The sequence below is a fragment of the Bison bison genome, unplaced genomic scaffold, assembly GCF_000754665.1.
Source record: "Bison bison bison isolate TAMUID 2011002044 unplaced genomic scaffold, Bison_UMD1.0 scf7180017864172, whole genome shotgun sequence".
NCBI lineage: Eukaryota > Metazoa > Chordata > Mammalia > Artiodactyla > Bovidae > Bison > Bison bison.
The window spans coordinates 2,832,390-2,846,762 of NW_011494744.1; the positions used below are offsets into that span (position 1 = coordinate 2,832,390).

General features: G+C 36.9%; 1 protein-coding gene across 2 annotated transcripts in view; it reads right to left on the bottom strand.

Annotated features, from left to right (window-relative positions):
• The window catches only part of TNKS2 (tankyrase, TRF1-interacting ankyrin-related ADP-ribose polymerase 2), a 48,999-nt gene extending 35,764 nt beyond the window's left edge, over window positions 1-13,235 (bottom strand). For both annotated transcript variants that reach the window (XM_010842206.1, XM_010842205.1), the window contains exons 1-10: window positions 12,950-13,235; window positions 10,133-10,228; window positions 8,255-8,291; window positions 8,012-8,087; window positions 7,546-7,640; window positions 5,955-6,021; window positions 4,487-4,673; window positions 3,336-3,457; window positions 820-911; window positions 655-733 (exon numbers count right to left, since the gene is read on the bottom strand). In XM_010842206.1, the coding sequence (XP_010840508.1) occupies window positions 655-733; window positions 820-911; window positions 3,336-3,457; window positions 4,487-4,673; window positions 5,955-6,021; window positions 7,546-7,640; window positions 8,012-8,087; window positions 8,255-8,291; window positions 10,133-10,228; window positions 12,950-13,199 (1,101 nt within the window). In that variant the 5' untranslated portion in view covers window positions 13,200-13,235. The remainder of the gene's footprint in view (window positions 1-654; window positions 734-819; window positions 912-3,335; window positions 3,458-4,486; window positions 4,674-5,954; window positions 6,022-7,545; window positions 7,641-8,011; window positions 8,088-8,254; window positions 8,292-10,132; window positions 10,229-12,949) is intronic.
• Between the last annotated feature and the right edge of the window lie 1,138 nt (window positions 13,236-14,373).

Here is a 14,373-nt window from a genome sequence, read left to right on the forward strand (position 1 = left end):
AGTGACATCAGCTTGACTTTAAACTTAAGTATACTGTTTCTACAAACAGAAAAACCATATTCTCCTAATAAAAAGTATAACTCTTATAAACAAAACATTTCTCTCCTGAATGCTCTGGAGTGAATGACTTTTGTGATTCATTTTTAAAAAAAACGCTTTTTGTCCAAGTGCCAACTATGGAACAGCAGCTTCACAATCTGAAGAGCTATCTTTTTAGTCAACTTATTTAAGTAACTTATTTCCTTCTGTTCCATGTTCTCTGGCAGAAATAACAGAGGGTAAGAGACACTGTGGCTGGGGTAAATAATAGGAATTATCATGTAAGCAAGGAACAGAAGACACCAGAAGAGAATTCCAGAATAAATATGTCTGGCTAGGGATACTCTTAAGAGTGTACTGTTAGAAAAAGAATAACTTGACCAGTGAGGTGTGGTTAACAGGAAGGGTGAAGGAAGGATATACAGGAATAATGTTTCTTTGAGTAAATCCACAGCTTTTCTAGCAAAAAGATACTGAAAAAAGTATCTGCAGAACTATTTTGAGGGAAAAACTAATACTTAGGAGAGAGTAAATAGTTTAGGAAATCAGGCATTTTATCTACAAAATCAGAAACAACTCACTGGATTACCAAAAATTACCAAAAATGAAGTATACCTTTGCTTCATGTTTCACCACTACTTCAACAACATCGTTATGAGCTTTCTCAGAAGCCACGTGCAGAGGAGTCAAGAATCTTAAAGAGAAAAAGTCAGCCGGACAATGAATGTATTTTCCAGAAAACAAAAGTCAATAATTTTTAATTATTAAAAGCAAACTTACTCTTTAGTCTTTTCATTGATGTTGGCTCCTTTTCTTAGCAACAGTTCACATATTTGCTTTCTTTTGGGATATGGAGATGCAGCAGCACAATGCTAGATAATTTAAATTGAAGCATTAATCAAGGACTATACAACTGATTTTTAAGAATATTCGTGTATCCAACCAAAAATAATCAAGATGTTAGTTATTTCATGTCTTTGTTTCACTTTTGACTTAACTTTGCTCTTCAAAGACTTTCTATTGGCTAGAATGTGCAATGATTACCAAATTCTGACAGGGCCTGAAAATCCTATTTACCAGGTGATGTGTTACTAAATATTTTGATCAAGCTTTATAGTTGCCCTCCATCTCTGCAAAAGCTACCACTGCTGTGATGAAAACCTTAAACTGTGATCAACAGTCCTTTCAAAACTGTTCCCAAAGAGCATGATGTTTATGTTATTTTTTAAAGGTTAATAAAACACTCCAAACGTCGGGATTTCTTTAATAAAGAAATAGCACAGCGTTTGTCAGCTCTGGATTCTGCTTGGTAAAAACACTGATGGAATCGCTGACAAACTAGGTGGTATTTCTTTCTTTCTTTCTCAATGAGTTGCTCTAGCAGAATAAGGACCTTGGATTACCTGTTTGGTAAAACTGGTGGTGGAAATTGATACAGTCTGAGCTGGAGGCTTCAGGATCTATGTCTATGATGCATCAAGGAGGAAGAGAGACAGGAGGTAGGGATTCGCCAGTCATAAACCCAGTAAAACTCTCATGGTCATGTCCCAGATCTTTATCTCCCCAACATCCAGGATTATACTCATACACAACAGGTGTTCAATAAATGTCAGTGAGTGAATGACTTAATCAATGTATGAATGTTAAGTTAAAACTGAAACCTGAGAATTCATGGAATAAAACTTCTGGATAACTGTCACGGTAATTTGCACATACATCTAAACACAGTATACATGAATGTGTCTGATTTTAACTTGTTGCTAATTATAAAGCTTATCTGATCTTCATGGCTTTGCTTCAGATTCATTCTGATACTGTTGCTGTCACCAAACTCATTCCCTTGCCCTTAATAACATCATTTCCAATTGGTGAATACAGCTGTTTTGGTGTGTTTTGAATCATCATCCCAGGACATCTATCAGGATGGCACAGAGAATGGAAAATAGTTTATATTCAAGAATTCTTGAGCTTATCCATTTCAAATTGCACCCTTTCTCTTCAGCCTCATCCTTTTACCGGCAGGGCCTGGGACCTCGAAACTCAGAAGACACTACCTCTGCAATACAATGTCTACCAAGAGTTAATTCCTCGCATTCTAAGGCTAATCACAAAAATGAGCAGTTTAATAGTAGAAAGCTTAAGGGGAAACAAAATGTAGAATTAATTCTTCAGACTGGAAAATTTCCCATGTCAGTTTTTCCAAATTTCCCTGTACCATCTTGATGCTGTTATGATTTAAATTTTGCACTGGCATTTCTTATCAGTCTGCAACTACACTATTTTAACATGGATTTTTTTTTTTTTTTTGGTAAAGTAGCAAAAAGGCCTAAAATGCTTTATAGATAGGTTCCTACATAAACTTCGTGCCCTATATCATGGCATAAGGATGAACATTAGCCATAAAACGTAAGGAAGCTACAATTAAATCTTCCCCAAAGACATTAATTTACTTATTGTCATCTTCCCTCATTGAAAGTACATTCTGCGACTCACAAAGCTTTGCTCCTTTTAAATTTCTACTTCTAAAGTAGCCTCTGATTACCACATTCTCCTTCTGATCTTCTAACACTTATCTTTAGTCACTTCCATTTTTTTCTTACTGCTTTTCCATACACTGCCCAGTTCTCATCTACATTGTTACAGAACCACAGAGCTGACATTACCTCCATTAGGGAAACTGCCTCTACTCACAGATACTTTATTCACAAGTACAAAGGGGACATATACAGACTTAGATCTAATTTTGAAAAAAAAAAAAAAAATACAATAACAAAAGGAGAACCAGGTGGTTTTTATCTTGATGGCAAGATTAACTTTTCAATCATAAACACTTATGCTTTTTATAATAAAAAAAAGCAAATGAGATGTAATTAGAAAAGTCACATATAATATATGCCAGTATGTGATAAAATTTTTGTCTAGAAGGATGCACAAATGAACAACTGTATTGCCTTTTGAGGGGATGTGTTAGTTGCTCAGTCGTGTCCAACTCTTTGCGACCCCATGGACTGTGGCCCACCAGGCTCCTCTGTCCATGGAATTCTCAAGGCAAGAATACTGGAGTGGGTTGCCATTGAGGGGATGAGGTTGTCTGTTTTTCTGTATTGTTTGAAATATTTTCTTTATATATCCAGAGGCACTAATTCTTAAAAAGCACAGATTTTTTAGAACAATACTATTATTAAAAGTAGGACATTATGTCAGTTATCCAGTATCACCAAAAGAAGCAGGGCATTATGATTAACTTAGAATGTTTTTGGCTATTTCATTTTAAAGACTTAAATCTGAAATATTACCAATGCTGTTTCATGTGTTTGAGGATGCTTAAAGTTCACCATTTCCAGAGAGAGATGTTTTTTGATTCGTGTAACATCAGCTTCCCGTGCAGCCTGAAGCAAGGAGTGGCCTTTAAATTCATCTAGATGAAGAAGAAGCATTTAAATTGGCATAAGAATGATCAAATTTATGAAACTTACCTTGTAAAAGAGACATAGTATTTTTCTTGAACTTATTTTCAAAATTATCTACCAAAGTTGCCAGACTGAAGCCCGAAATATAGTCTCCAAATATAACCCTTGGAAAGGGAGATAGTGGTACTCTAGCGCCCCTTGGTTATGACTCAATTCATTCCCATGAGTATACAAGATGGCCAATTCAAAGTCTGTTTTGGTCTGGTATACGGATTATGGCAATATATTCCCAGAGCAGAGCTGTGAGAATGTCCCAAAAGAATAGAATTTTTCTCAGTAAAGAAATAAAAGAAAAGGAGATCACAGTCCCCATATTAACATTATGGCAATAGCAGATGGTTATGCTCACACACTGGGGATTAGACAAGCTGGATATTTCTAAGAGCCACTTAGAAATGAGGCATTTTCTCAAGATTCCTCTCTTTTATTCATCACTCTTGTGAAACTACCCATTCTCCTTTATTATTCCAGAGTAATTCCAGTTTAACACAAGTTTCCTATTCATGTATAGTAATACATACCTGAATTAGGTGGCTATTTCTCACCACTATCTCTACTTCAGTTATAGACAGAAAAGCACAGAATTGTCCAGATACCAAAGAATATTAGATGGCACATTCTGGGGACTATGTTTACAAGACAGAAATCCTACAAGTAACACCTAAAAACTTCATGACAGATAACTAGAAAGTCACATCAAAGATAGGAACAAAACTCAAATTCTTTCTTTCCAGAAGCCTACCATCTGTAACACAAAAAGCATTTGCCTTGAAAAAAACAAATACAAATATACTTCCTTTCATAGCATCTTAAGAGTAAGTGATTAAATATGCTAGTAAGAACAACGATACATACCCATGGCTAAGGAAAATAGCCTATGATTTAAAAATTCCTCCTCCCCGAAAAAACCCAAGAAATAAAAAGTTTGAGGTTACTGGTGTAAGAGTTTAGCTGAACACTCATCACTTTATACTTACACGCTAACCTTTCTTTTAACTGTGGTGTGGGAGCCAAGTCTATAGCACTTTTATTGTGACAGTTCAGCAGTGTTGGATCTGCGCCGTAACTCAGGAGAAGAGAACACACTTCAACCCTGTTCTTGGAAGCAGCCTCATGGAGAGGAGTGAACTGCCACAAGTCCATTGCATTTACGCAGGCACCATGCTGGTGGTGGGGCGGGTAAAGCATAGATTTAGTGCTCAACTTTTAAGAGAACTTAGAATATTAGTACTGTGTAATTTACATCATGCCAGCTTAAAAAGGTTATGTCCCCAAAGGTTACTTTTCAAACCAGTTACTTCAAAAAGAGAAGACATTTCTCTCTCATAGAAAAAGAGTCACTAGTTGCTAAGCCTACCCACAAGTGCCTATTTAATTCTTTTATTGTTAAAAAACAGTTACAAATGATACTTCAGATTTAATAAGAACTATTTTTTCCTTTTCTGAGATATACTTTATATATGGCAAAATACATAGTTCTTAAGTATATAGTTTGATGAGTTTTGACAAATGTATAATATATCCATGAGACCATCAGGCTTCTCTGGGGGCTCAGCTGGTAAAGAATCCACATGCAATGTGGGAGACCTGCAATCTATCTGATGCTTCATTCTTATCCACAATAACATTGCAAATATTCTGTTGAGTTCAATTCAGTTTTACAATAAGCAAAAGTATTAGTATTAAATGTATAATAATATTATGGTCACGTTTATAAAGGCTTATGGACCAGAGTATCTAATTACTATAATTGTTTCTGTGGGAAAATGTATTTAGTGGTAGCACATGCCCAAGAGGAAACATAGAGGTGTTGGAAACAAAGGTCCTTCCCATGACACCTGCTGACAGAATGAGGCAAAGTTTCAAAGGCAGAATGGGTGCAGAAAGAAGACTAAAGAATGTGGTCAAATACACATGTAGAGATTAGGGGACAAAAAAAATGGGTATGAGTAACATCCTTGAATCCAGTCTCAAAAAGAGTATGTAGCCTCTATTCTCATCCAACAGGGAGCAAAACAAGAAGCTTTTTGCCAGTTCCAGGAACCTGTCCGTCAAACAACAGCCGCCCATCGTTCTGCCCAGTATACTGGAAGAAATGAAGTTTACCAAGTAAGCCTGTTTCAACACACCTAGGCAGGCCCTGCAAATCTAACTAGTGGTTGTAAAAATACATGGTTCACTAAATATTGCTTTCTGGTATTTTCAAGAACTTTGAACTGCACTTTTAGCTACAAATTAAAAGAACCACTTAGTCTGACATTCACAAAACAGGAAAGCTATTTTATATAAAGACTTGCTTTAAAAGTCTCAAAGCAGTCAAATGACCTATCAATAATCCACATTTTATAATGATTATAAATACTTCTTCTATATCTACCAAGCACTAAAAACACAAAGAAAAACATATACAAATACACACTGTAAGAAAAGTATGTAAGAACTAACCTTGACCAGAAGTTCAGTTACTTCATAATGACCATAGGAACAGGCGTTGTGCAGGGGTACCAGATCACTACAATAAGACAAGGGAAAAACCCTGCGTTATTACAGATTCCCTATGCTTTAGCTTATGTACTTAAATTTAAATAGCAAATGGCTTATGTCACCTTCTGGGCTTCCCTTGTGGCTCAGCTGGTAAAGAATCTGCCTGCAATGCGGGAGACCTGGGTTCAATCCCTGGGCTGGGAAGATTCCCTGGAGAAGGGAAAGGCCACCGACACCAGAATTCTGGCTTACAGAATTCCAAGGACTATATGTATAGTCCATGGGGTCGCAAAGAGTAGGACATGACCGAGCGACTTTCACTGACTTCTGTATCTTTTCCAAACTCAGAACTCAAACACTTGGTCTTCTTTGAAACTTTTTCTTTTAAAGATTCTGTAAGGTAAACTGCTATATTCCTTAACGTAAACCCAATTCCTTCATGATGGCAATAGAGGAAGAATTTTCTGAACAGGAAGGTACAATAGAACCTTAAAATCCTGACGTATCTTTAAGTTGCTCCACCTTGGGAATCACTCACTCATCACCACAGACATCACCATGATGTCCTTTGTTAAGAGATGACCACTCATGGCTAAGTCTTTCTGATTCTATCAGAACTCTCCGTCAAGTCTCACAGCTTTCCTCACCATTTTGATTATATGATTTCTTACCTGAGCCCTATCTACTAGCTAACACCACCTGAGTTTCCATCATCATCTCATAAAACCAAGACTTCTAAAGTGAACTCAATGGTTTCCCCCACAAACAAATTTCTTGGATTTCAGTATGTGTACCACTGGGTCTCATGCATTGGGCTTCAGAATATTGAAATGTAATAGTCTCATTTATTCTATCTCATCACGTCCAGATATTCAACAAATCTTACGCATTCTTACACTGTAACATCTCCTGCATCTCTGCCTTCTTTTCATTTCCATTTCCCCCACCACCACTACTGCAGATCTCACTACACCTGAACCCCTACAATGCTCACTACGCCTGAACCCCTACAATGCTCACTCTCATGTTCTTTTTGCCTCTAGTCTCCTTCTTCAATCTATTCAACACATTGCTGCCAGAGTGCATTTCTCAAAACTCCTCTTTTAGAAGAATCATTCCCCTTGCTTAAGATCCTTCAATTCTCTTGCACAGAGTGATGTTTCCTAAACTCTCTGTTTTCTTGAACTGAGTCCAGGTGAAGGATCACCTTCCAGGGAAAGATTTTTCAACCACTGCACCCAGCACTGAGCATTCTCTTCTAAAATCTCCTATAAGTACTAGCCCTTTCTATTTATCACCTCACACTTACTAGAGAACTTACGTTGTTAGGTGTCTTTTCATGCCTCCTAAAACATAGTATAAGTCCTATGGGTGGTGGCCTTAATGGTTTATAATTTCCTGTTCTCTCAGAGCAATCTGCATATTATAAAAGCTCAATAAATGTTTTATGCTGTTTAGTAAAAAATATGACTCTTACAAGATTATGACACAGATTATCATGAAGACAGAAACATTTAAAAAATTCTCATTTTTGTTCAAATGCTTGATTTACCCTTTATCTTTAGCATGAACATCAGCTCCATGTTGCAACAACAGCTGTACAATCTTTACTCTGTTGTAACCTGCTGCCAAATGCAATGGAGTTGACTGAAATATTAAACAGACAAATCAGTGAAATTCAATAGCTAAAAATATACATATATAAAGATAAAAATCCAAATATAAAACCAGAAATTGAGAAAAAACTTTATAACTTACTTTATAACTTATTACTATCTAAATGACAGTAATAATTTGGTTTTATAAAATCCAACATATATACCAAAGCACAGTATACAAGTTTGTAAGTTCACTATTGCAAACAGGAAGCTAACTAAACATTTATTATAAACGAAGTTTTACTAAGATTAAGAATTAACAGAAATTATTGCTTAAAAGGAGAATTTTCAGCAAATGTTTTAAGTTAAAAGACAAACATAATTTCAAGTTATACAAAACTTAGTTGCAAAAGGAAGTACCTTTCTGCCATCACTTGCATGACAGTTGACATTTAATGGTGTAAGCAGAGCCATCATTTTTTCCTCATTGCCACTCCTAGCACACAAAAAAAATGTATTAGCAATTTGTTTTCTTCATCAAATCCTATTTGGAGACATGTATGTGACCATTAAAAATTCATTCTCTTTTGGAGTTTGCTTATTGTAAAATAAAATGATTAAAATCATATGGTAAAATATTTATGGTACATATTTATAACACACCTGGCACTTTCCAAGAGTTCATCCTTCTTATATTCACCTGTGAATCAGAAGAAGAGCAGAAATTTTAAAAAAATTAATTACAAAACTAGTATCAGTTTTATGCATAAAGATGCTCATTGACCTATGTTTAAAGTAAAAAAATTTGGAAATAAATTCAAGTAAATGGAAAATGGTTAATCAACAGAATACACTGTAGTTTAAAATATTTATATGAAGAACATGGAATACCTTTGCTATGAAAGTGAAGAAAAAAGATTCAATGTTATATAATGAAACATGACTGCAACTATATGAAAACAATATACACAGTAAGAGCAAAGCCAAGAAGGAAATAAATCAAAATTTTAGCAAAGTGTGTCTTAGGGGATTGGCTGTGGGTGAAAGTTTCATTTTCTTTTTACCTCTCAAATTTCCTAAAACCAGTATTATTTAACAGACAAAATGCCTCCACAACTTCATTCAAAATCAAAACAAAATCCATATAAAAATGTAACAGTATCACAGAAATTTATAAATAAAATTAAAATCAGGACTAAATATAAACTCTTTATGCCTATAGCTTTTATATTTACCAATGAAAACAAGCAAAAACTTTAAAATTGATATAATTTAAATTAACATAATAGTGTTTACTAATTCACTTAAACAAAACCCAAACTGGTGTCCACAATATGAATTGTATACTGATTGCTGTGCAAGGCTTTTTTGGTGCCCCAAGATTAAAAAAAAAAAAGGCAAACAGGGAATAGCATGGAACAGGGAAGGAAGAAATAAACTTTGAATTGTCGGTTACAGTAATAGCTCACTTTTCTAGGACTTTTTGGGGGGACTAGTCTAAATTTTCTCAGTAATACCAAAAGAAATATCACAAAGCCCAAGCTCAAAAGCTTACAGCAGAGCCCCTCGGGCTCTTGACTATTAGACATAATTTTAATGGTGATCACACAGTAAATAAGAGTCCAAAAAATAATATAGTAGAGAGCTGCTTCAGAGGAAATCTCTGTTAAGGGAGAAATGTGTGAAAGTGAAGTCGTTCAGTCGTGTCCGACTCTTTGCGACCCCATGGACTATAGCCTACCAGGCTCCTCTGTCCATGGGATTTTCCACGCAATAGTCCTGGAGTGGATTGCCATTTCCTTCTCCAGGGGATCTTCCCAACCCAGGGATTGAACCGGGGTCTCCCGCATTGTAGACAGATGCTTTACCGTCTGAGCCCAAGGTGAAAGTGTTAGTCCCTTAGTCCTGTCCAACTCTTTACGACCCCATGGACTGTAGCCCATCAGGCTCCTCTGTCCATGGAATTCTTCAGGCAAGAATACTGGGGTGGGTTGCTATTTCCTTCTCCAGATCTTCCTGACCTAGGAATTGAACCTGGGTCTCTGGCATTGCAGGCAGATTCTTTACCATCTGAGCCACCAGGAAAGCTCATATTACTACTCAAAAAAAGCCTGACAGTCTAAAATAAACCTAAACCAGGGGACGACAGTCTTATATATCTTAACAGGTTCCCAGGACATCAATATGTCCCAGCAGAATACAATAATTGCCATTCTTCAAGGTTTTGAAATTGGTGAGCCCAGAATCTTGTTTGAAAACGCAAGAGAATGATTAGTAACACATGATTATCTACTACCTCTGGCCCCAGTAAAGGTAGGAATCACAAAATTTAAAAGCTAATTAAGAAAAAAAAAGCTTTATTTTTCTTAGACAAGAATCAAATGTCACCTATTCAGTCAGATATAGAAAAGAATAGCAACTAAACTGACACTATTGTAATAATCTAATCGAGACCATTAACTGCAAGAAACTGAATGTCTATCTAGGAAGCTCGTGTGTTATACTGTTCCCAGAATACCCAAAGAGAGCTTGCAGACTTACCAGTCAGCACTGCTTTGGCAGACGGGTCTGCTAAATCCAATGCTGTCCGTCCATCTGTATTTCGAATGGTTGGCTCAGCTCCATGCTGTAAGAGCACTGAAAAACAGAAACACTATCTTTCAAAATGGTAATTCTGACAATATCATTTTAGTAAATCATTTTCTCAATGGTTCCTGGTTCCTACCAGGGAAGCCCTAAGACGTCTCAAAGTTATTTTAAGACTTTATATATCCTGATAGTAGAAAAATGCTGTATTTTAAAGATAAAACTATATAAAATATTCCATTATTTCATGTATTGCTATGCTAAGTCACTTCAGTCGTGTCCGACTCTGTGTGACCCCATAGACGGCAGCCCACCAGGCTTCCCCGTCCCTGGGATTCTCCAGGCAAGAACACTGGAGTGGGTTGCCATTTCCTTCTCCAATGCATGAAAGTGAAAAGAGAAAGTGAAGTCGCTCAGTTGTGTCCGACTCTTAGTGACCCCATGGACTGCAGCCCACCAGGCTCCTCCGTCCATGGGATTTTCCAGGCAGGAGTACTGGAGTGGGATGCCAGTGCCTTCTCCAATTTCATGTATTAAGACACATTAAATATCTGTCTGCTGAGTTTAATGTCAGATTCTCCTCTGTTAAACAAATGACCAAGGACAGATAAAGAATTAAAAGGCAAGTTTACTTGAAAGCTTGTTTTCTGTTTTCTCACACCAAATGAACACTGCCCAAGTCAGAAAGATTGCTCGTAATAACAAAAATGAAATTTCTAAAGCTATGAATAGCCCAAGAATAGGGATTTGTGGAATTTGAGAAAGAAGAAAGGAAGAAAAGGAGAGAGAAAGGAAGGAAGAGAGGAAGGGAGGGAGGATAAGAGAAAACTACTCTGAGGGTTAATGAATCCCCAATCAAAACTTTCCACATTATAACTCAAAACATGTTAAAAAGAGAAGAGCTGTGCTACACTCTGTACATGTTATTTGATTATATAAAGATACTCCAGCACACTCTATAAAAAAAAGCTGGGGAAAGACAGGCGAATACACGCAGAAAGGGAAGCTCAGCTCCTGTGCATTCCACCGTACTATCTCTAACAGTAATGTCCAACAGAAAAAAAACGTGAGCCACATATGTAATTTAAAATTTTTTAGCATCCAGATTATAAAAACAAAAAGAGGATAATTTTAACATGTCTTATTTAAGCCAATATACCCCAAATATTGCTATTTCAATATGTACATTAATACTGCAGTGCATACAAAATTGAGGTAACTTTGTATTCCTTTTATTCATACAAAGTCTTTGAAATCTGGTATGTATTTTCCCCTTTTAGTACATCTCAATTTGACCTAGCCACATTACAAGATTTCAACTACCACACCGGACGTGTGTACGTATGTGCTAAGTCACCCAATCATGTCTGACTCTTCGTGACCTTATGGACTATAGCCCTCCACGCGCCTCTGTTCACGGGATTCTCCAGGCAGGAATACTGGAGTGTGTTGCCACGCCCTCCTCCAGGGGATCTTTGCGACCCAGGGATCAAACCTGCATCTCTTATGTCTTCTGCACCCGCAAGCAGGTTCTTTTCCCCTAGTGCCACCCAGGAAGCCCAGACTAGACAGTGCAGATACATAACTGTATTTGAAAAACTCTATATTATTAAAACTAAGTATTAATAGGCCTGAAACTCACATAACAGAAAAGGATTCTGAGCAGAGGACAGATAACACAAAAGATAAAAGCAAACAAAAAAACATAACACATAGAAAAGGAGAACTGGACAGATGTTACTAGGTCATCTTTTTCTTATCTTTATAAATTACCTAACCTAATTCAAACTAAGTTCATGACTTCCGTATAAAGTGATTTGAGGTTGGGTTGGAGGGGAGAGAGAACAAAATAGGTTCCCTAGACCTTTCCTAGTGCACAGAACTGGCTTTCTGTCTGTCTCAAGGATTTAAAATGTCCCTGTTTTGCATCAGGACATAGAAGGTAGCAAAGTCTGAAATTTCTGACTCTTTAGGCTCAGAAAAGTCAATACTGGGTTAATGACTATTCTGAAATAAGCAGCCTTCTCACATGTAACTTTCTGTCAGTGATTAACCTGTTAGGCAAATCCTATTTCATTAAAGTATCCTACATGACAGACAATTTTTTCTCCAAACACTTCTTTACTTACGCTGCCATTTCTACTCTCCTACAACCATCCTAGTTCATGCCTTCATCATTCTTCATTTGCATTATTCTACAGCTTCCTAACTAGTCTTCCTAATGTCATGCTTTCCACTCAGCCCTCTACCAAATCACTTTCTAAATATACTGCTCTCATCACATTGTCCCCTCCTTAAGTTATCAATGATTCCACACTATTCACACAATAATATAAAGCTCCTTCATCTGGAATTCAAAGCTCCTTAGAAAGTAGTCAATACCCTTCCCTTTTGAACCTTTCTCCCCAGTACTTCCGAGGAAGACTGATAGAGGAGTGACTCAACTCTAGCCCACGCACTGCACTATTATCCTCTAACACTCTCTGTTCACTTCCACCATGCTGTCATCTGGTTCTTTGTGGGTATCAGTCTCAAGAGAATCCACATTTCCAAAGAAGAGAAATTCTGTACTACTCCATCATCTAAAAATTTTAAGCACAGTACCACATTCAAAAAGATACTCAGTAAACAGTGACTAGGTTCATCATTAAATGTTCTTAAATATTTAAATTCAGTCTGGCAAAATTTGATCACGTTAACAAATAAACTCAATTTAGATTCAGAATAGTTACAAACTATTTATGAAAAATTCTGGAATGTAAACAGTCTTACCAATGCAGACATCAATCTTTCCTTTAATTGCAGCTTCATGGAGAGGAGTATAATTCCAATTATCACGAGCATTTGGGTCTGCACCATGTCGCAAAAGGAGGTTGACCACTTCAGCATGACCAAAAGAGCAGGCATTATGAAGAGGGATAAGCCCCCCATCATCACGAGCTTGGACGTTCGCGCCATTCTGAAGCAAATATTCAACTACATCTTTCCGACCAAAACCTAGAAGAAAATAAATTATCCACATTTAAGTTCTCCAAAGAAAATATATCAAGATAGAAGCAATAAATACACATCATACTAAAGTGTTTTTGGATGCAAAACATTAACAAATACAAAAATTCATTGTTGAAATACATCACTAACTAATCTTAATGAGAAAGCCAAAGGTAGTACTCAAAGGAAGTACAAAGGTAGTATGCATTAGGCAGTACTATTACTAACTTCAGAGGAAGGTTATGTAATTAATGATTGAAAGCCTGAAGTTCAAATGTTTACCACTCTACAATAGCATCCCTAACTGCAAATAACGAGTTCTGCGTATTTTATATGCATACATTTTCAAGTATTCAGAGTATATACTAACCAACTCTTGCTAGACTCCCTTTCCCACATCCCATCTCATAAAACGTTTCTACTGAATTGGGGGACCATGAGAAAGTAACAGAAAGTTTGTACTGAAGACAAAGAGAGGTGATACCTGGCAAAAGTGTGACATGAGGTATCTTTGAAGGAGCACCTAGTCTGCCACTTGCGCAACACAAGCAACTCTGCCTATAAGAGGCCTCCTTTAAAAACCCACGCGACTTCCCCCCGGAACAAACAAACCCAAAGAAGTCTGACAGCTCATTTATATTGGTTTACAGGTTTAGTACCAATGAGTTTCAATCTCTTACATACAATAGCACCTAAAATCTTTTTACAATTAATTGTTAAAGGACAAGGACTTCAGATATATATTAAAGCAGATGGGAAGAATATATGAGTATTGGGGGAGAGAGAGAGAAGACGGTTTCACTCATCTGAAATTTTACCAGAATATTCTTACAACCATCAAGACTATAAGACCAAAATGGAGTTGAAAGAGAAAGCAAAAACATATAATCTTTCCAAGGGGTACATCTGGGACTGGCCTGGCTGTAGCTGAGGGAAGAGTTAGATGACTGTAGAGATAAACTGTTTTGTTTATCTAAATTTTGCTAAGCTGTATGTCAGAGACATGGGTATCTTTGATTCCCCCTATTCTCAATCTCTGATTCTTCCTATCCTCAGTTCAGTCGCTCAGATGTGTCTGACTCTTTGCAACCCCATGAACCGCAGCACGCCAGACCTCCCTGTCCATCACCAACTCCCAGAGTCCACCTAAACCCATGTCCATAGAGTCGGTGATGCCATCCAACCATCTCATCCTCTGTCGTCCC